Raw genomic sequence first — 23,470 nt, 5'->3', positions numbered from 1 at the left:
GTTAGCGGAACACTCCACAAGTTAACATGTATCCATTTTTACCCATTTTATCTGCTGAATAGCTATAGAGATTTAACCACTACTCACGTTGTCCAACTGTTTGATAGCGTCGTACGCAGACGCTCTTTGGGCTTGTCACGCATTCCTCTCCCACGAAGATAAATTCGTGTTCGTGGGTGATGAATGAGTGACGGCTATACCAAGGCAGGAAGGAGCACATGGCTGAGTGACGCTATGTCATTAGTTCCTGTTAGCTGATAAAGTGCTGAGGGGTTGGGGGTAGGGGTGCGGGTAGATTGGCTAAAACAAGACCCACACAACAAAATCCGACATGTGTCGTCGCTAATCCTAGCCTACGAATACAGCCGCCTCTCTTAGTAGCGGGAGCGAATGAGAGGCGGCTGTATTCGCAGGCTACGCTAATCCCAGCATAGTCATCACTGAGTCATTACTGCTACAAATAAAAGGATAGTCGGATATATCACAAGAGTAGTAACATACTAAACTAGGCCCTCCCTTGACGGAAGGATTAGAAAAGGACGAGTTGATTACTTGTGCGCTGCGAAAGAATACGTGGTGTAGAAAGCACATACGCACACAATGGTGACTTGGAGTACAACAGATCACGCAAATTTCAACTGATTAATTTGAATACTTTGTGATTGGCTAACCAAAGTTTATCAAAGGTGAAGGTCATCAGATTTCCTGTCTTAAATTCCACGGAAGAACGAAGTTCTATCTCTCTCTTATTCAGAAGCAAAGCTTAGCTGGCTTAGCTTCATAGACGACTTGATCGATTTCTACAGAAACAAAGAACAATGTTTGTTATTCTTGGTGGTTGAATCGTATTCGGTTTCAATGGTGGTCTTCCAACCTCAAAGACAAGTGGCAGTGATGTCTCTGGAACAGTGACGCTTGCCAGTGCGATCGAGACAACTGAACTATTGAACTGTAAAATGGCGAAGGTAGACAGCAGCCCAAAGCTTGTACGCAAGGAAAGTATTGCAGACCTTGTAGACGATTTGAAGCTTCTACGAGTGTCTGTAGATGGACATAGAGCGGTTTCAGGTATGGAAATGGCTCGAAAAGAAAGGATCAGGGAGCTGAAAAAAGCAAATGGAACTCTAAGTGAGGTATGCTAAAATAACGTAACTGAAATTACTGCATGGCTTGCCTTTAGAGTGCAGAGTCTCGATCGTTCTTTTGTTGAGTAATAATCAAGCTCAGTTGAGGTTTTCTAAATGGGGCTACATGTACATACAGAGTGGCGATGGATGATCATATATGGCGGTTTTAAGTTGTGTACGTGTCAAGGAAAGAAATTGTAGTGTATGCATCCACTCATCCGACACTGACCTGACTGACCGCAATCAAATCCACTGTAAATACTGATTATCTAAGGTAAACTGAGGCCTCTCTATTATACAGTCTGGCGCTTGACGCGGTCACTACAAAATGCAAATTTTTAAAAACATACTTGTTTCACTTTTACTTGTTTTTACCATATCGCAATGTAATGCCACTTTGCAGATGAAAAGTGTTATATCAAGTCTGAAAGCTTCTGAACTTGACTCATAGCGGTAACGCTAAATAGAACGTCCTTTATCTTATATAACTGCTAGGTATAACATTGGGAATCTTTTATCATCCACAACTGATTGTACTCCAGCACAAGGCCATCGATTCAATATTTCCTTTCTCCGGCTTGGTCTTGCTATTGACAAGGGAAAAACTATCGGAATATTCTCGAAAGAACTGAATTAGCAAAACATTGAGACCAAAGGTCACACTAGGGAAAATGTTTATTGAACCAACAGACATGTTTTTCGTTTGTGTGATTAAAGCACAAAAGGTTGTTGTCGCTAATGGAATAAGAATGAAGAAGTAGATGATTTCAAGGAAGTAAGTGATATTGTCACGCAAAGTTTTGAATTTTATATTAAGTAATTAGAAACCTCTAAATGATCAACTCTGGTGCTTTAGATAAGGTGTATCATAAGCATTGTTTCTTAACAACAGCCTACTGTCAGTCCAACAATAGACTATTACATTAGGAGACTCAAGAGCTAACGTTTCACGCAATTGTGGGTTGTGAAATGTCCTGTTTTACTGCGCATGTTTGAAGCGGGCTTGGTACAAACGTCGCGATTTACATGGTAGGCACTTCATGTGACAAGCGATGTTTTTTTTTTCCTTAGGGATATGAAAGAATCTTACAAGATCTGAAGGAAATTCGGGATCGACGACGTATATTGAAGAACTATTATCAAAAAATAAAGGAGGCACTTCGAGAAACGCAAGCGATACGTCCACCGGAAGGTTTTCTTGATGGGGCTGAAGAATGTATTGAAGATCTTAAAAGCAAGAGGTACCCTGTGCTCAAAGCTGGTAAGGTTCTTCACAGTAACGATATGTATGTTGATCTTTTGATCTGTGGATAGGATCTTTTAAACAAGACCACAGGAAAGTAATGCTCAACTGCTTTCATTTGAATTGTGACGTGTACACTTTGTGATTTCATTCACAGACTCAAAAGTGGTTTCTCCACATAATGGGTTACCATAGCAACAGTGTGATCTGTTTAAAACACCCATAATCGTTCTTTTAAGTTGTTATAACTCAAAAACGAGCTCAGTAACCCCCATTTTTTTATAATGCATGCTTAGATACAATATTGTTTGCAAAGTTTAAAAAAAAAATCTTCCAGAGGGGTTCGGGCCGCCATAAATTTTCGAAAATTTAGAAGTATGGGGGCAAGATAGGATAATTTATTCTTTGATATTAGGGGTGAAAGGGTTAACTTTATAATTTTAACAGGAGAGACCAGTGCAGGGAAGAGCAGCCTAATAAACCTGTTGTTAAATGACCAAGTCATGCCGACCTGCATCATGCAAAACACTTTGACCATCTGCGAGATTTCCTACGGAACAAAGAAAGAAGCGGTGATACATTTTGCCAAACGAGGAAAAACGCCAATCAAACTCAAGGAAAGCAAATTTGACAAGATGAGGGAGTTCATTGAGAAACCCACTGATGATGAACACTGGTGTGAAAGGATTGAAATTAAAATACCCAACCCATTGTTGGAGGTATGGATTAAACTCTGACGTATCTGTTCCTTTCTTTCCTTTCTGTTCCTTTGACAATAACAAATGAGTCACGTGTTTTCCGATCTCATGCTCAGAGTCCTCAGGCTCTTTGGCCAGCGGTCGGTCGCCAGCAGAGAGACTAAAGAATTCAAAAATATTTAAATTTTTTGACCGGCTGCTCCATAACGGCTTGCAAGTCTCTCCTGGCGACCAACCGCTGTCCAAAGAGCCCGAGGGCTCTGGGTACGAGATTGCGTGTCTTCCGGTACACTGGTAGCAAAAACGAACATACCCCATGATGCAACGCAACTAACTTGTCACTCAATTTGTCAGTGGAGGGGGGACTCACTTCGCCTACAGACACAGGAAAACAGAAAAATAATATCTGGCGTGGTTATAGTGAACCCATAAGGATACAAAAACTAGTGTATAAAAAAACCCAGAACAACAAAACAGTTAAAAACAACAAGTTAATTGACGATCGAAGATGCGAGCCACGTTGCACTTGACGCATATGGATTTCCATGAGCGAGGATTATCGCACTCCTGTGGTTGTAAAGGAGGATTTTACAGTTTGCCCTACCGCGTTCGGGCCCGAACAGGAACTATCAACGTTAAGGGTAACCCACTTTTCTTCTTGTAGGGTGGTGTGGTAATTGTGGACAGTCCAGGAATCGGTGACTCAGAGCATGTTAGCAAGATTGTTTTAGAGTATATGCCACAAGCCTTTGCCTTCATCTATGTAATAAACAGTCCAAATGCTGGAGGATTACAAGAGGACAGGGTAAGTTAGCCGGTATATTCACACATAAACTGTTAATAATACCCATGATTGAAGTACTGCTCAGTAGCTTTCACTTGAATAGTCATACTATAGGATTTCATACACAGACTCAAACGTTAGAACCACCTTGTACAGCATAATGAACAGCACCACAGGAAAGTACTGCTCAGTAGCGTTCATTTGAATAGTCACACTTTAGGACTTCATCCACAGACTTAAAAGCTAGAACCACCTTGTACAGCATAATGAACAGCACAACAGGAAAGTACTGCTCAGTAGCTTTCAAAGACTCCAAAGTTAAAACCACTTTAGTGTACAGCATTTCCATAACACCACATGGAAGTACTGTAGGTAGTTCCAGTTCGTATAGTATCTGATCACAACCACAAAAAATTACTACTTAATGGAGCCTTCAGTTGAATAGTCACCCTTTTATAGTGTAGGCTGTGACCAGGCTCCCAAGTGGGGTATAGGGCGAAGAGAAAAACCGGCGAGCGGAGCGAGCCGTGCTCGTTCGGAGGTCCCTTTCTTTCTCGCTCCCAGACCGAGCTCTTCGCCCTATACCCCACTTGGGAGCCTGTTCAAAGGTTATTATGGTAGCCAATAGAGGACCTCTCTTGGGTATAATAAAGTTTTGAGTTCTGCTCTTCGGATTTATGAACTTTTACTTTCTCAGTTAATTTCAGTGATAGCAGTTGTGTATTACTACTTTTATTGGTGATAGCGTTGTTTGTTATGCTGTACAAGGCAAGCAATTTTTACCTCTGATTTTGTGGAGATGGATGGGCCATTTCCGAGTTGCTTTTATTTTGAAAATTAGTTTTCATTCACATGCAAACAAACTAATTTTCAATGAAAAGCTTTGCACTTAGCCTCGTTTTCATAATGAGGTTCACAGCAACTCGGAAACGGCCTGTTGCCAAATGTAAAAAATATTTCTCCAGCTTCTGCGTATCGTGAGGGAGTGGATAAAGCTTTACCAAGGAGAGAAACGTGGAGGAATTACTGCTGAGTCTGCTCTGTTTGTTTGCAACAAGTGGGACGAAGTAGAAAGACACACAAGCCAGACCGAGAGAGGAAACCTCATTAAAGATATCACTACCAAATTGAAAAAGAAAGTCCCTGACCTCAATGAAAAAGCCCAAGTGGTTAGAATGTCAGTATCTACCGCAGCCCACGTGCATCGGAAGTTTAACGTGATGAGCGACGATCTAAGCATTCTGATTGGAGGAATACAACGCCTTCTCTCCCTTTGCCTCGAAAGAAAAACAGAATTTTCCTACAGGTATTTGAGTTGTGTATTAGGTCTGTTTTTGATTCCCAACGGTGATGGTAAAAAGGGTTAAATATTAACGAATGGGCAAGACGGTTAATTGAAAATGTGAGCTTCTTCGGCGATCTTGAGGAAAAAAAACTTTTCTAACTTAACTTGACTATCACAACGCTGAAATTTAAAACATTCGATGCAAAGTGGAAACGCTAATTAATTTAGTATTCGAATTGAGATACAAATGAACAGGTGCAAGGCTAGAAAGCTTTACAAACGGGTTATCCTAACAGCAGACCTTCACCTCTTGTAGGCTCTATCATGTTCACTGGACCAAGATAATCACAGCTCCGTTGTTGTTTGTATCTAAGCGCATTGTTTTGTTGTTCGCTCTTTTGTCCTCTCGACCAATCGTGAGCGAGACTTTGCAAGCGATAAAGGTCGCCCCAGTCCCGAGCGGGCACTGAGCAGCTCAGTAAAACAAACACTACGCAGGAATTTATTTGTCTTTCCCGTTCGTGGGGAGAGCCATCTACGAAGGAGTGTTATTACTTACATAGGAAGGTTGAACCATCGTTAGGGTACCCCACCCTCTCTTCTCTCCCTTCGCAAATGAGAAGTTGTTCTAGTATACTCGAATATCAATTGAGTTTACTGGAATTTGCAATTGTTTTCATGATGTTAGTAGCCTGCAAATACGGCCACGCCTTATCACCTGTTGCTCTCTCTCTTTTATATGGTTTTACTGTGCTTAAGGAAAATGCCAGCTGCTGAGTTGATGTGAACTCCAGATTTGATGGGCGATTCGAAAGCTATGAAAAAAGTAAAACAAAATGTGCCGTAGCTTCTAGCTTACTAGAATGTAAGCTAATTGGGGACACCTAACTACTTTGCACTATAAAATATACATACGATCGATCAATACTGCCATACAAGTTCAAGACAGTGCCAATTAACAGCCTTCCATTCAATATAGTTTCAGTCCAATCACGCCTCATTCTCTGTGTTTGGGTAGACTTCTGGTAATTTCCTAGCCTGCGTGGCAGACGCTAGAAAGAGGAAGATAGAAGGGGAATGGGGCGCGATGCGCGAGGAAGAGGGGCGCCAGCTTCCCCTTTTCTCCTTCCCTTTTATAAACAGGCTAGTAATTTAAGGTATAGAATATCTAATTTTTTTTTTTTTTTTTTTTTTTTTTACTGTTTTAATATTACAACAGCTGGATTAGTGGCCATCTCACCAGCATGTCGGATCGAGTGAAAGCTGAATTGAAAAATGCGAGAAGAAGCCGAGAAGAGCGGCTACAGGCACGAGAAGAAGGTAGAGTGAAACTCGAGAAACTCAAACACGGAAATCCCATCCGAGAGATTGAGGAAGCATTCTCCGATCACGTGAAACGCATTTCTGAACGCGTGACATCCTACTTGCGATCGGATGACGTAAGAAGTGCGTTCTGCACGTGGACAGAAAAGGATCTGCCCCAGATTGAGGAAGGTCGTAAAGGGAATTTAGTAAAATTAAAGGAGACGTACAACGCGTGCATTGAACAACGTTTGCAATCATTTCTTCAAAAGCTTAATACCAAAGAGAAGCTCTTCACGACTGCCCACTCTGATCTCGAGGCGCGTTTTCATCGCGGTTTTTTCGATTTCGAGAAAGATATTCGTGAAATCGATCGAGTTCTTGTTGGTGAATCGATGGATGAAATCATACTTTTCGAGGTTCATCCTGGGAAATTGCGACCCCCACTGGATCCCAGATTGAAGAAATTCCTGGTTGTGTCGCTCCTTGCCTTCTTGCCTGTTTTGTTTCCCATTGGCTTGGCTGCAGGGATGCTCGCTGCTCCACCTGTGTTCGGGTATTTAGTGGTTGAAAAACACCTCAAAGAAAGGAATCTGAGGAACAATTCTTGTCAAGCCCTGACAGAACTATCAACTGATTTCCTCCAGGCATTCATAGAGAACGGAGTTGTCAATCATGTTTCGCAAGAATTCACAGAGGAAAAGAACCGAATTGGCAGCATAAAGAGATGCCACAAGGAGTTGATTGCCAAATACGAGCAGAAGTGTATGGATCTCACGAAAAGCGAAGATGAAGAATCAGAAAAAAGGATTGTGGAATCGCATGCTCCTTTGTACAAGAAGCTTGTGGATACGCACGAGAAATTAATGTTTGATGCGATCCAGCATGGGATTCAGGTCATCTACCCACCCTGCCAAATTGATAGCAAGAGGTTTCGCTGCCGAAAGGACGATTACCTTGGAAGAGGGGCTTATGGCACAGTCTTTAAAGGCAAATACGCCCCTCCCGGACATGGCTGGAAAGATGTGGCTGTCAAAAAGCTGAGAAAAGATTTGAATCCGTCCAACGTTGCACCCTTCCTTGGAGAGGCAGCCATGTTAAAGTAAGTGATCGTATCAGTTTTCCCTTTAGTTATATAAGTTACCGAGCAACAACCAAGACTTCAGTTAGTTGTATAGGATCGATTACCAGCCGCTGTTCGGGAAAAGAGCCCGCCACTCAGCCCCGAAAGCCGATCCCGAGGGAGCGACGGAAATCGAGCATATTAGTTGTAGTCTGGCTTAAAAAGCCCTTGTAGGCCCTGGCTTGACGGAAATGCAGCGTTCTCTCAGTGGTAAAGTGGGCTCCAAATTACTCTTTTTTATTTGCGCCGTTCAATGTTTTGCAATCTTTTGTTTATCAAAGTGGATGCAATGTATTGCAAGTGAAAGCAATTAAACGCAAGAAGTGGTTTTGCCACTCAGGTCGATGTCTTCGTTTGATAGGAGATTTACATTAAAAGTATACACAAACATGTAGCACAGGAAGAGGAGTTAGTGTGGATGCTGCTAACGGAATGGATTTATTAAGTTATCGAGAATTAGCTCCTTCCGTATTCTATCCTATCCTATTCTTGCTTTCCGAACTGTTTTTGCTAACTAACACAATCGGGCCATTTTCATGTAGTCGCTCATTCAAGTCAATTGTGCCAAAACTCCTTGACTGCGAGCAGTCCCTTATTTTTCTCTGGGATAACAAAGCGAGTGAACCACACTGTGCGCCCAAAAATTGTTTCCCACGAGAAAACGCGAGGTGCAGAGGGTAGCACCTCGCACCTCGCGTCTTCTCGCGGGAAACAATTTTCGCGCGCACACGCGTGGTTCGCCGGCTTGCTTTACTATCCTTTAGAAATATAAGGGATTGTTCGAAGTCTACAAATCTCCAGTGCCTCAATCGAAAATTAGGTCCGAAGTATGTCGTGGGGGCTTTGGAGAGCAATTGAAAACATAGCGCGCTGAGTGGTGCTGTCTACAATTATGCGTTGCCTGAAGGTGGCTGGATAAATTTAAGGTGTCTGTAGATAAATTCGACAGTCTGTTCGTTCAAATGTGAGCAGCTGAACAGTGCTCTTCTGTAGTGATCTTTATTTCTCAGTATGTGGCAATATAATATGAGTAAGTTATGAATAAGCTTTGAGCTCGGTCCGCGCTGAATTAGGACGGTGCCCACTAATAAAGAAGTATTTTTGTTTGGTTTGTGACTATGCAGGAAAAGCAGATCTTATCAAGGGCTATTGAAATCCAAAAACAAAATTGGGGGTAACCACGCCGGCATTTTTTGGAGATGATCAAACAATAATTATTCTGAAAAACAGTAAAATACAAAGCAAAGTATGGCGTTTTTTTTTTCCAAATTGAAGCTTTATTATCTTTGAAAAATGAATGGTAACCCTTAATTTTCTTTCTGGATACCAAAAGCTCAGCTTTCTCCGCATAGTTTTAAACAGGGCAAAAATATCACTGCATTAGTAGGCACCACCCATAGGAAACCCAAGTATCTCGAGATGCACAGATGGTATGCGTAGTAACAAAAGTGGGCACCGTCCTTAAGGCAAAAGCTTAAGACGATATTCCCTTTACAGACAACTGGAGCACAAGCACATTGTGGCGTTCTATGGAGTGGTCATGGAGTTTCACAAGCACAGTCTAAGTTCCTTGGGATTGGTTTTCGAATTGTGTACTGACAGTCTCAAGAACTACATATTCAAGGACGAAAAACATATTCCTTGGAAAACGAAGAAAGCGGCGGCCCTCACTTTCCAGTGGAGCAAGCAGATTCTGGATGCCCTTGAATTCATCCACAGCAAGGAAATCGTTCACCGGGATCTCAAGCTGGACAACGTTTTGGTGAGTGAACTAGGTATAGTACATACTATTGACGAAAGAAAATGTGATGGTTTTTAGGGATTCGCTCCGAAGGTTTAAGTTCAGAAATGTATAGTAGTTTGAAATGCAATCAATGGATTTTGGGGGTTAGAAACGATAAAAATTACCCGTGTTTCTTCGTTGAAGGCTAAAACTTCATCAAGCTGACACTTATCGTTTAATCTTGGCGTTAAAAATTACCTCTGTTATCGGTTTAGGTATATCATTTCTACAATATTCCATAGTTTAACAAGAAACAACTCAAGGGCAATTAGAAACAAAAGTTCCAGTGGTCATCACTCTTATTTCGAATAAATCCGCGCCTCTAGGTTCCGTTCACACTAATGTGTTTTCAAAAGTCTCCTTTATTGTATCGTTTTCACCTGTTCACACTAAAACGACTTGGACCTCAGTGCGGTTGTGCGCGTGTAGATGCTCGTCTTTGGACTTGGACTGGAACCGATGTCGGGTGACGCTATTTTCGTCATCTTTGTCAAAAGCCTCGTTTTCACCTGTGGACACTAAAAACAAAGTTTTTTCTAAAGTCTCCGCTATTGAAATCGTTTTCGATAACCTCCGTTTTCATCGGCGTTTTCGATCGTTTCAGTGTGGACTGAAAAGGTATCAGGAAGTATGCGTTTTCAAACGAAAACACATCAGTGATGACGTGGCCTTAGAGAAATGGGCAGCGCACGAAAATAATCCACAATATTTTCAGAGTTGGGAGGTGTTCAGCCATGAAACTAAATAGGGATTCTGCTATCAGTCATAGAGAATCTTATGTGTTGATTTGTATAGCACTTTTCCTTTGAGTGTCGTAAAAATCGTCCAAAACCAAAGAAATCACTCTGGAAATTCATGAGAGATGTAAACAGCGCAATGAACAAATCAGAACTTGGAGCAAATACATGTAACCGGTGCCAAGAGCGGGAAAACGCGTGCGAGCGAGGCACGATTGGTTTTGGTTTTACTTCTCATTGGCTCATTCACAGAGCGCATTAAAGGCAAACCAAAGCAGTTACCTAATTACTTTCGACACTCAATTGGAAACCGCTCTACAAGGACCGATTTTAACTGTATGCCCTCAAGATGCTTACGATGTGACATGTAAATACAGGACTACATTTAAACCAGAACTACCGACAGATAGTCTGGGGTTTCATTTGCAAATTTAAATTTGAATCACTCGAAACATTTAATAGTACCGTAGATGTGACGTATGATGTTTGCATGCGACAACTCTCTACTATCTAAATTGGCCCTTAAACACACTCTTCCGCTTTTAAAGCCTCATAGTCAAGCCTTTCACACTTTAAGTAAACCTTTGTACTTCCTAACATTTGTATCTATGGATGTAATCCTTAAGAAGGGGCAACCATTAAAATGAAAATAAGTGAGCAGTACTTTCCTACAAGAATGCTTCTTTTCAACTGATTTGCAAAATGAAGTTTCATTTGATTAGCCAGCTGCTAATTTCGAGTTGTTTCACAGATTTCAAGGCGCGAACACATCAAAGTAGCCGATTTGGGTTTGGCCACGTTCAAAAGCAGGATAACAGGAACTGTGTGTGGCACACCACTGTACATGGCACCCGAGGTACATGAAGGCAAAGGCTACGATTCAAAGGCGGACATGTACAGCTTCGGGTTAATCCTGTGGGAAATGTGGTTTGGTGAAAATGCGCCTATCGATCTCAGCTCCCTGAGTCCAAATGGAGTGTCTCGACGATTTCACCGCGAAGGGTCCAACGCTCCACCGGACGGGTGGGTCAAGTTAATGGTGTCTTGTTGGGATTCTAATCCTTTTGTGAGGCGAACAGCAGTGGAAGCTAGAGACCTTATTAAGGAAATTAAACACGATTACATGAAGTAAACCAAAGACCATTTTTAGTTTTTTATTTATTTATTTATTTTTTATTACTATTTTGCCGCACAAAGAAATTACAAGCAAGACACGATAAAATAATTTCAATTAAGTTACTAAGAAAAAGTGGCGAGGAGAACGAAAAGAAACTAGGAAGCTTATGCGTGATTCAGCCTCCCCAATTAAAATAAGTTGACTACAGATAAATAAGTTAATTACATGGCGTAAGGATGTTAAATAGATAAACGTAATAAGCTAGAAGATCACGTGTTATTCATAGTTTTCAATTATTGAATTCTTAAGGGGAAATCTTAAAAGAGCAAATTGATTTAGAGTTGATGATTTCACAATAAAGGGAGTTATAAAATTTGGGTCCTTGGCAAAACACAGAAAATTTCTTAATATTTGTACAACAGTAAGGTACGAAGTAAGGCATGACAGTTTCCAGTTTTCTAGGTGTGAACTGACCTAATTGTAGCAAAGTGGTGTCACTGAATTTTAATATACCTAGTTCTTTAAAGGTTGGATCTGTATGAGCATCAAAGCTAGATTTGTTTATGATTCTAATAACACGTTTTTGTAAAATAACGAAAGACAGTTACTATATTAAAGTGAAGCCGTCTGAACGGTCAGACGAAGCGTTAAACTTTATAGACTTTATGTTGCTAAAATTTCTTTTTTTTTTTCGACTATTTTTTATGGACTGTTAATTAGGAAGCTCAATGATTCGTCCCCAGTATCTCTTAAACACGATGCTTGCACTACAGTGATTACGAATACGATTACGATTGACGATTACGAATCGTTAGGTTGGTGAAAATTAACCACCCTCTAATTAGTTTTGTAAGAAAATGAATGGCAAACTCAAGAAATTTTACCGGCCAGTAGCATACTTCAAAAAAGATTGGAAGCCTCTGGCGAAAGTCAGATGCGCGCCGTCGTTCGGTGACACGTTGGTATTTACTAAAACATGGACTATGGACGAAAATGGCGGGCAATTCAAAATAACGTGGAAAGTTATGTCATTACACGTTACTGGATGACAAACGTTGAGACAAACGTTTTGTCCAAGTGATTGCCTCGTGGAAAAGTTCAAGGGTACATTGATGGCGGACTGAGAATACTTGCTCGCAATAGGTGTAACAATACTGGAGAGACAAATTATGTGATCGCTGTTCGTTATTTAGAGTGTTCAGGATCTTAGTAGGATCACTAGTACTGGTTTTCACTAGCGACGCAAGCACAGACACAAGCGCAAGCACAAGAATGCTTATTTCACCGTGGAAACGGCCTCGACACAACCATAAGCATAAGCGCACTCACAACTGAGCACAAGGATCAAAATTTTTCCTTTTCTTTTGCTTGCGTCGCGCCGGTTTTTACTTGACATAAAGCTTTTATGTTTGTGCTTCTGCCTGCGCCTTTGCTTGCGTCGCTACTGAAAAAGATGATATGTGATTACAGCTGTGTTACTTCAATAAACCACTGGAATAATGAATCGTATTTTGTGTCACTCTCATCTGCCTGTTCCCCATGTAATCTCTGACGATTGCTCACTTTATAACATAAAAAGAGTAATTATTAGCGATGCAATAACAGGTAGCCCAAGCACTATGAGCGTTTATAAGACCTTCGTAACGTGACATTGTAATTTGAGTTCATGTTGAGTTGATGCAATGGCGCAAATTAGAGCGGTTTCCAATTGAGTGTCGTAAAATCAAAACCAAAACCAAATTAATTATTCTGGCCGATCACAACAGATGTAAACTACACAACGAGCCAATCAGAATTCGAAGCAAATACAAGTAACTGGTGCCAAGCGCGGGAAAACACGTGCGGCGAAAACACGATTGCTTTTGGTTGGATTCCCATTGGTTGAGAAAGTGGCGCGAGTTTTGTTAACCAATCACAGAGCGTAGTAAAGTAAAAGCAAAGCAAACGAAATTACTTTGGACACTCAATTGAAAACCGCTCTAATGTGACTAAAGGTGATTTGGCACGAATAACCTCGAGGTAAGGCTTGCTGGCCAGCGGTCGCACCCTAGGAAGGCAGGCTTTCTGCGGGGTGGCCGCTGAGTCGTCAGGGGCATTTACATGTGATTGCTTTTTGCATTGCTTACTTTGCTCGGCTCATCATTGCGGATCAATTCGCTTTATAAGGCTTAGCAGCTGTTAAATTGCTTCGCCCTCTCTGCCCACCCATGTGTTAGGTAAGTGTGGGGTTTGGTAAGTATTCCACTAAGACTTTCAGTGTGACGGTGTCGGGTTGTTGGCGCTCGCATGGTTGCCATGGTTACCTTTTGTGCAACGCTGCCTTTTGCTTGCCAGGCTCTTCTACCCTTAAGACACCTCATCTTTTGTCGATAATATAATGAGAAGGGGATCCCCAGTATAGCCCTTGGGATATGTGAACTTCACTTTTAGAAGTCGTGAAAACGGAAGTCTGTTTCCCAACGCCTGCAAACGTATCAAGGCGCCTGTAAATGCCACTCAGGAAAGTCATACTTGAATATACGATCACTTCCTGTGACGTCAAACCGACCGTGTGCGGATGTCTCGGGAAACCTACTTCCGTTTAGACTATGTCTAAAAACAGATTAAGTAAAATTCACGAATCCCAACGGACGTCCCTAGTTTCCTTCTCTGTCCCCTTTTTTCTCTTGGTTTAAAGGTTTGCATGGGAATCAACGAATACGTTTAGGGCTCAAAATCAAAGTGCATGAATCGAACAAAAATGCCTTACCTTGTCTCCTTGATAGTATCAGCCTTGCAGTTTGTGTTACAGTTTATTTTTGGCTGATTAGGTCTCTTGTAGATCCTACGTCAACTGACAGCATTATCGTTCGCGGTCCTTTGCAGTTTTCACGTCTACTTTATTTTTTGGGGCCGTAGGTCTTTACAGATCCGATATGCTGTGCCTTTTAAGCATGGTTTTGTCCATGCGTTTCAATGTTAAGATGGTTTTGGCCATCTACATTCAGTTGACTTTGCGAGACAGGAATTCGATGCTTTGTCTGCTTTCTCCCTGAGGCACGTGGTGTGGCAACGCGTGATTCGGGGAGCGGGCAGGTTCAAAGTACGAAACTTGATAGGACATGGGTTTTGTTGCATTTTATTTGAGCTGGCTCTGTCGCTGGTCTCATATAGAACTGCTACACCGTGCTGACGAGTTCCAATAAGAACGAAACAGCTGTCCACGGTTGCAGCCCTGTTTTGTCGGTTTCTGTCGGGTTGTTGTCTCGCAAAGTCAACTCTTTCACGTAGTATCAGCCTTGCAGTTTGTGTTACAGTTTATTTTTGGCTGATTAGGTCTCTTGTAGATCCTACGTCAACTGACAGCATTATCGTTCGCGGTCCTTTGCAGTTTTCACGTCTCCTTGATACCTTGTCAGTGTTTGTGTGGCGTATTTTGGCCGTTTCAGTGCGATTCCAGTGGGTTTTAGGTTCGCTGTTTTCCTCTCTATATACCATTGCCAAAACTCAACGTGACACTCAATTTACAATGTCACGTTACAAAGGTCTTATAAACACTCATAGAGCTTGGGCTAACTGCGATGCAATGTAAACCAACCTAAAATTCCATCTGCAATTTATGTAGCACTTCTCTTATACTCTTTAACTCTTAGACTTAGCCTCCCACCCAGACGTTCTTAGGGGTTCGTCACGCGTTCCAGCCCCACGTGGGGCAGGAACGCGTGACGAACCCCTAAGCACGTCTGCGTGGGAGGCTATCTTAGACTACGAGAAGTCCCTATTTTTTCTCTGGGATAACAAAGCGAGCGAACTACGCGCGCGCGAAAATGGCCTCCCGCGAGGAGACGCGAAGTGTGTGCTTCTCTCCGCGCGTGACGTTTGATCGCGGGAAATAATTTTCGGGCGTGCATGCATTGTTCGCTGGCTTAACTCTCCCTTAGAATTATAAGGAACTGATCGTAGTGCTTCAACCGCAAATTAGGCCCAAACTATGTCGTGGAGGCTTTGGCGAGCAAAAAAAGGTTGCGGAAAATTAATTCAATCTCTAAGCTGTTTATGGTTTCTCAGTTTTGTAAATACAGTAATTAATGGCAAACTCAAGAAATTTTACCAGCCAGTGGCATACTTCAAAAATGATTGACAGCCTCAGGCGAAAGTCAGATGCGCGCTGTTGTTCGGTCAGGCATTCTTTTTTGATAAAACGTGGACTATGGAGGAAAATGGCCGGCAATTCAAAATAACCTGGAAAGTTACGTCATTAAGACGTTGGTGGAGACGAAAGTTGAGAGAGGAAAAGATCAACTTTGTTGTTTCCACGTAACTGGAGCGTGGATAAGTTCAAAGGTACATTGATGAGCGGAGTGAGAACATTTGCTTGCAATCTGTGAACGTGGTGAAAACAATATTGTGGAGACAAATTATGTGATTGCAGTTCGTTATTTAGAGTGTTCAGGATCTTAGTAGGATCACTAGTATTCCAAGTAGATATATTAAAGTAAGTAACTTTATTAACGTAGTCAAATACACTTAGCTCATTACAGATTGTAAATGTCGCTAGCTTGCAGGTATTGTCACCAAAAAGAAAAAGAAAATGCGTAAAAAGAAAAACGAAGAGCTAAGAAATAAAATAAAAATTTGCAAAGTATCAAAGTAGCAACAGCAAAACTATGTACAGATAATAATAAATAGTAAAAGATGATATGTGATTACAGCTGTGTTACACCAATAAAGTGCCACTGGAATAATGAATCGTATTTTGTGTGACACTTATCTGCGTGTTCCCCATGTAATCTCTGACGATCGCTCACTTTATAACATAAAAAGAGTAATTATTAGCGATGCAATCACAGGTAGCCCAAGCACTATGAGCGTTATAAGACCTGTGTAATTTGACGTTGTTACTTGAGTAAACCTCGAGAAAATGCTTGCTGGCCAGCGGTTGCACCCTAAGCGGACAGGCTTTCTGCGGGGTGGCCGCTGAGTCATCAGGGGCATTTACATGTGCTTGCCTTTTGCATTGCTTGCTTTGCTCAGTTCATCATTGCGGATCAGTTCGCTTTATAAGGCTTTAGCAGCTGTTGGATTGCTTCGCCTTCTCCGCCCACCCATGTGTTAGGAAAGTATGGGGTTTGGTAAGTATTCCACTAAAACTTTCAGGGTGACGGTGTTAAGTGGTTGGCGCACGCATGGTTGCCATGGTTACCTTTAGTTCAACGCTGCCCTTTGCTTGCCAGGCCCTTCCACCCTTACTGCGCCTTTCATTAACATACGGACTCAACCCCAGCTCCTACTTCAACCCCATCTAACGATTTGCGTCAGGAGCCCGTTACCGCCGTCAATCATAATTACGGCGACAACCGGCACTGACCACAAAAATACAGATCTAGAAACCGACGAAGCGGATCGAAATCCGCCAATCACAGCGCACTAATAACATATTCTTTTGACCCCGTTAAGTCAAAGGATTTTGTTTCCTAGAAGGTCCGCTGCAATGATAGACGGCAGTGAAAAGAGTAACGGTTAGTTGAATTTTGAACTTCGGAGTCTGCGGATCCGCATGTTATTGAAAGGCTAAGTAAGAGACCTGCTCACAAGCTCATCTTTTGTCGATAAGTTTAAAGTGTTTGTATGGGAATTTACGAATGCGTTTAGGGCTCGAAATCAAAGTTCATGAATCGAACAAACATGCCTTACCTTGTCTCCATGATACCTTGTCAGTGCTTGTGTGGAGTATTTTGGCCGTTTCAGTGTGATTTCAGCCCGGGGGGGGGGGGGGGTACTTGGGTTAAGTTTTGCTGGGTATGTGCCGCTGGCCTCTCAGAGCCCCTGCCCCATTATAGTCTATTTTGTGGCCAGTTATAGACCCCATCTTAGTCACTTTTTGGGAAAATATAATTTTCGCGATCCCAAATAAGTCACTCTCTATTTATGCATCTACTTTCAAGAAGGGAATGTAACGCGAGGTGATTGTTTCATTTAATAAACAACAACTCTCTGAACTCTTTAACCGAGACCATTGTGAATCCCTACTTAATAGAATTTTCTCACCCCAAAAATCCGAAAATGTGCGACCCCATTCTAGTCAATCCAGTCGTGAAAATGCAACCCCATCCAGCGGCACATCCCCATTAGCCTCTTATAAGGAAGTAACCCCCCCCCCCCCCCCGGGGATTTCAGTGGGTTTTAGGTTCGCTGAACAGTTTTTTCTCTCTCTCTCTATATATATACCATTGCTGTAACTCAACGTGAAACTCAAAGTTACAACGTCACGTTACAAAGGCCTTTAAACGCTCATAGCGTTTGGGCTACCCGTGATGCAATGCAAAACAACGTAAATTTCCAGCGGCTGCAATTTATGTAGCACTTTTCTTATCTCACTATTTTTACCACTATTGATAATAATAATTACCCTTTAAAAGGATTTCGATTTGGAGCTTACTTGTAATGAAAGACTAGCAACACGTTTTACCGAACAAGTAGTGTAACTCACCAACTGCTTGTCTGTTAGATTTTCTAAAAGTCCTTTCCTTCCTCTTTACTCGACAAGTGAGCAAGTCGAAGTGTTTTTCATGGCGATTGCTCAAAACCCAGCCTTGATAAAAATCAGTTGTCCTTCCAGAAATGAACCCTGTAACCTCAAAAACTTCAACGTAGGTCATGCACGTTTTGCATGTCTTTCTTAGTACCACAGTACTATAATTTTTTTATACCCCACGGCAAATACCTGCGAGATTCCTTCAAACAGGAACTCGAAATTGATTTTTTTTTACTGGAGAGATTGAGAATCCCGCTCACGGCAAACGTGAGATTCGCGTTGATGTTTTCTTGTAAAACTTAGTACACAGATGAGAATGGTGCAAAAGAATTCTGACCTTTGATGCTAACGCAGTACTACTCAATTTTAATGAGAAACTGAGAACAGCCAACGGTGATTATAGGGTAAGCATGGTCACGTGTTCAATTCTGCTATTTTCCGTAAACGCAATTCTGAATCTCTTTATTGTCTGGTAACGAAATGATTGCACGAAGTTGTCGAGAACGCTATTTCCATTCTGGAAATAAATATGGCGACAAGTATCGTGGTATTGTTGAAATACCTCACCCCTCCCCAACTGGGGCTCCATTAGACTCTGTTACGTGTAGTTTAGTAAAAAACAGTAATTAACTGTGTTTTCAATAATAATTAAAATTTAAGAGCAAGGCTGACTTCACGGTCAGGGAAGTATATTTTTCCAATATTTGGAAAGGCACGGCCCTTATTCTTAAGATTATGTTTGAGTTAACATTACCTGAAGAAGAAAGGTCGTGCCTTTCCAAACATTGGAAAAATATACTTCCCTGACCGTGGAATATCAGCTTTTTCTCTTTTTCGAGTACGTGCGGTTTGAACAGTCACGAAAGGAGACTGGTACTCACTCACGTGCTAACTATTGTCACGTGAGCTCGTAATTCGGTTCTTCTTCGGTTCGGTGTGGTTGTTGGTTGGCCGCCTCCTGTCTTGCATGGTTCCTGTACTCTTCCTGCCGAGTTCTCTTCGCCGTTCAAGAATTAGGCAAACGTTTCGTTTTTCTTTCGTCAGTAGACTAGTGACCGTGTGTTAGGTAAGTTTTCAATAAACCATTCACTAGTTTTGACCGCGGGGATGTTCACGTGGGTCGGCGCGCGACGGACATCTTGTTGGCTTCGAAGCTGATGGTTCCATAGCGGGAATTTCGAAATGCCTTTGGTGTTTTTTGTGGGGCTGCAAGTTCGCGATAAGGTATGTGCAATTGGTTTTGCAGACATATTTGTATGTTATGTTTTTTCTTAGGCATAAAGACTTGAGGGAAAATTCAAGCCAGTTTAACGAGTCGAATGGCGCGGAAATCGCTCATGCATTGATTTATAACAGGGCTTGAACAATCGATGAAACCGATGATCGGAAAATCAATCGATCAATCGATGACAATCGATGCCAATTAATCGATTGATATTGATAATCGATGAACAATCGATGCACGGGTTTTTTGTGATTATCGATTTCATCGATTATCAATTTTTATCCATTATCAACGCCAATCGATCAGTTAATTGACATCGATTGTCATCGATTGGTTCTTATTTTTGATGCGTTTTATTTTCAGTCAAGATTTACAAAAAGAATGTGAGTCCAAACTGTGGCCTATAGTTCTCTTGTGACCGGTGGTAACTGTGTTTCGGACAGAGGCTGTACATATTGTGTTGTTGGCTTTTTCCCGCGCAGCTCTAAGTTTCTCGATATGGTCTCTTTTTTTCCAGCTTTTACTATACGGCTCACCCATTTAAGCCTGCATGCAGTAAACTTTATTCATTTTTTTACCCAGTTAACTTTATGCACCTTTGTTGTGACAAAGAAGTAATAAAGTGATTACCGAAGCCTATTCACGTTTATTCTGGTTTATTTTATTACCATTCAGTATAATTACATCAACCACCATTCAGAGCTCACTCGTCTCCAGTCGCATCTGCATACAAACAATCTGGTGAACGAATTCAAATCTGAAACATTTGTGCGTACTGCGAGAGCGTATACGTACATGCTGGAACGTGTGGAATACCGAAATTTTTTTTGCACCAATTGATGACAATCGATGAGTTGCGACCACTTATGTGTGATTATCGATTGGTCATCGATTGGCCGATGCCAATCAATGCCAATTAACTAACAAGGCATCGATTGTCATCGATGGATCGATTGATTTTCGGATCATCGGTTTCATCGATTGTTCAAGCCCTGTTTATAAGCTTAATCACTCAAATTAAAACTGCACGAAAATGCATTTTAACCCAACGTTTGGATAGGCAACAACAGCAAATAAAGTTTAATTTATTTTATTCTGTAATTTGACTATACTTAAAATACTCTTTTACAAGGCTAAAAAGTTAAAAAAAATTACATGTAAGAAACCAAACGTTTTCGACTAATGAAGTCATCTTCAGGGTATAAAAAGATGTGAAATGGGAATGGAACATCAAGAACGTTTGGCAATAGAATGTAAGCAGGCGACTTAGTCGTATACTGAAAAAGCTGTGCGTGATGTATAATTAAACCTTTTTTGTTTTTTATTCTCTATGCCCCTGACTTAAAGTAGTAGGAAAAGTGATTTGTCAGGGGGGAGGGATGGCGAAGTAAAACATTGTTTCACACTACTGTTTCCTTCCATGCAGATATCACGCTCAGAATGGCTCAATTTGGAAACAGACGCAACTTCAGGATAAAGGTCTATTAAGAAGGTGAGATATTATAATTAGCTTCTTGTTTGCAGAGTGATTGGCATCAAATTTCTCCTCAGATATATTAATTTTATATGATCAACTGTTACCAGATTTTACTTCAGAAGAATGTGACCAATAAATCTTCTAATTAGCCATGACGAAGAAAAGGTTGTTGTTGTTGTTAAAAGTTTAAGACATGTAATGTCATTCCTGTGCACATTGTCATGCAAACATAACAAAAACTTTTGGCCAGTACATTTTAATGCCTACAAAAATTTTGCACATTGTCTATTGCAAGGTCATACATGTAATTTGTTTTAAGAAAATCTGCAGTGCTTAGTTATATTTTATTAATTGATTTTATCTGTCTTGTATTTTAGTGGCAAGTTTTCTTCACAAGTCAATGGAAAGCAAAAGTGTCAGTTAACAGGTGGACTGGACTATAGACTGCAGATGGAGGACTGCACAAGTCAGTTGGCCCTAAGGTTTAATTCTTGAAAACTTTAGTCTGTATAATTAAAATTGATGGTTCAATTGTTCAAAACCGAGATTAAAAGTTAATCCAGATCATGGTTTTGGTCACAAAGAAGTATTTCAAAAAAAAAAAAAATTAGGCATTGTGCAATTCCCAATTTATGTTTCAGTTTAAGATAAACCACTGATTCCAAAAATGAAACACAGGAAATATTAAATCCTGAATGTAAAATTATTAAAACTTATTCTGGATTAGCATAATCGCACTTTGAACACTTAGGCCATGGTCTCTTCTTTATAAGAAGGTCTGACTGACAGTGTTTGAGCTCAATTCTTGGATATCATACAAAATTCAACTCATTTCTCAGCTTTGAGTTTACCTCTTCACTCCAGAAGAAAATAAAGAGAAGTACTACTCCACAGAATTTGCAGTTGCAAAAGTTGGAATCATTAGAATCATTCTGCCACACTTCAGGGTCCCATCTGCAAACTTAATGTTTATAACCACCTCGTAGTATAATAAACAGCACCAAAGGAAAGCACTGCTCAGTAGCTTTCATTTAAATGCTCACCCTTTAGAATTTCATCAAAAGACTCAAAAGTTAGAACCACGTCGTGTAGCATAACAAATAGCACCACAGGAACGTATTGCTTGGTTTGAATGATTTGAATGGTAACACTATAGGCTTTCATCCAAAGACTGAAACATAGGAACCACCACGACAAGGTACTGCTCAGTAGCTTTGATTTCAATGGCCACACTTTAGGATTTCATCCACAGACTCAAACGTTAGAGCCACCTTTTACAGCATTATACACATTGTCACAGGAAAATATTGCTCAGCTGCTTTCATTTGAATGGTCACACTTTGGCATTTGATCGACAGACAAGAGTAAGAACCACCTTTTGTAGCACAATAATAATTATTATCACCACAGGAAAGTACTGCTCAGTAGCTTTGATTTAAATGGTCACACTTTACGATTTCTTCCAACGGCTCAACAGTTTGAGCCACCTTGTACAGCATAAAAGACAGCACCACAGGAAAGCATTGCTTGGTAGCTTGGATTTCAATGGTCACGCTTGACGATTTCATCCACAGACTCAAAAGCTAGAACCACTTTGAACAGCATAATAAACAGCACCACAGGAAAGTACTGCTCAGTAGCTTTCATTTGAATGTTCACACTTTAGAAATTCTTCCACAGACTCAAAAGTCAGTACCACCTTGTACAGTATAAAAGAAATTAGAAAATTCTTCCACAGACTCAAAAGTTAGAACCACCTCGTACGGTATAATAAACAGCACCATAGGAAAGTACCGCTCAGTAGCTTTCATTTTTCAGCATCCAGTCACATGCACCTCAAGAGTTCATCCTCAGACTCAAGGTGAAACCATATATCATGACACAAAAGGGAAGGTTCAATCCGGGAGTGAAAGGGTATTGCGGCATGAAGACAAAATTCATGTGACGAGTCCTATCATTGGAACAGGGAAACAAATAATCATTTCTTAGTCATCGGGGAAAAAATGAGTCCTTTCTCAGCCGTTGTTTGAGCCCAATCAGACCTTTTTATAAGAAGATATTTTGTAGTAGATGTAGTGCTATTCATAGTTACCCTGATGCCTTTTATTTTCGCAATGGTTTAATTATTGCTCACTTTGCGGTGAGTAAGAAATTTGTGATAAGCTGAACTGTCGATCATTGATGACAGATAAATGGCAGAAAAGAGGAAAACATAGGGACAGGGGGGTAATGGTATTGCAAAGAAAAACCAAAAAAAAATTATGTCCATCGACAAAATCGAGAACAAGACTGGACTGAAACAATGACAGGTGACAGATGACTGATTAACTACAAACAAGAACAAACTGGTACGACAAAGTGTGAGAGAAACAACTGATAAACCTTGGAATATGAGAAATAAGATGGGGGAAAGACAATAGCAAAATAACAGAGAAACAATACTTGCATATCAGAGGCAAAAACAATAAGGAAAAGGAAACTAAAGACAAAGATGGAAAAGCTGATCATAGAGTCATGAGATAAACGTGAAAAAGAACAGTGAACTAAACTACAAAGAAATTTCAATGACAAGTAAGACAAAAAGTTTAGAGTTCCAAGAACAACAGGTGATAAAATGAAATTTGCCCAAGAAAAACTGATAAGAAAGGGAAAACAAAACAAAATCTATATTCTGAAGAGAAAAACTGAAAAAACAAGAGCAGATTTAGAGCAACAAAAGAAACAGCATGACACAGAAATGTAATGGAGAATGCTAAAGAAAGAAGGCCATCAAAAGATTGACAGATAAACCTTAGGCCAAAAGTATAGCGTGCCAGGAACAAATTGTGACAGGAAAGCCTTCAATTAAAACTATAAACAAGTACATTGTATCTCTAGGTGATAGGAAAATCAATGTGCCAAATAATGGTTGAAGAAATATCCATACATTGTGTACGTTTCGGGCTTAGTGAGACAAACCACAATGAAGAAGCTGTAAACAATAGTCCTTGTGGCGCTGTTGGCCATCTTAACAAACTTGTTGTCACTATACCTACCGGCATGCCTCTGACTGATG

General features: G+C 40.8%; 1 protein-coding gene and 1 long non-coding RNA gene across 3 annotated transcripts; both read left to right on the top strand.

Annotated features, from left to right (window-relative positions):
* Nucleotides 1-365: 365 nt before the first annotated feature.
* On the top strand, nucleotides 366-12,708 carry LOC146449359 (uncharacterized). 2 transcript variants are annotated; one of them, XM_085101789.1, is made up of 8 exons: nucleotides 366-1,133; nucleotides 2,199-2,388; nucleotides 2,818-3,089; nucleotides 3,733-3,873; nucleotides 4,818-5,158; nucleotides 6,357-7,541; nucleotides 9,060-9,324; nucleotides 10,834-12,708. In XM_085101789.1, the coding sequence occupies exons 1-8, from the start codon at nucleotides 957-959 to the stop codon at nucleotides 11,212-11,214; spliced, it is 2,952 nt and encodes a 983-aa protein (XP_084957915.1). In that variant the 5' UTR covers nucleotides 366-956; the 3' UTR covers nucleotides 11,215-12,708. The 2 variants fall into 2 exon arrangements, with proteins under 2 accessions (XP_084957915.1, XP_084957916.1); XM_085101790.1 differs by having other exon boundaries at nucleotides 996-1,128.
* A 5,935-nt stretch (nucleotides 12,709-18,643) lies between these two features.
* LOC146449358 (uncharacterized) lies at nucleotides 18,644-22,707 on the top strand. Its single transcript, XR_014860681.1, has 3 exons — nucleotides 18,644-18,937; nucleotides 20,365-20,430; nucleotides 20,793-22,707. It is a non-coding gene; the product is annotated as an uncharacterized LOC146449358 (long non-coding RNA).
* Nucleotides 22,708-23,470: the final 763 nt, after the last annotated feature.

Source organism: Pavona decussata, unplaced genomic scaffold, assembly GCF_977016875.1.
Source record: "Pavona decussata unplaced genomic scaffold, jaPavDecu1.1 SCAFFOLD_602, whole genome shotgun sequence".
Taxonomy (NCBI): Eukaryota; Metazoa; Cnidaria; class Anthozoa; order Scleractinia; family Agariciidae; genus Pavona; species Pavona decussata.
This window is presented reverse-complemented; position numbering and strand designations above follow the sequence as displayed.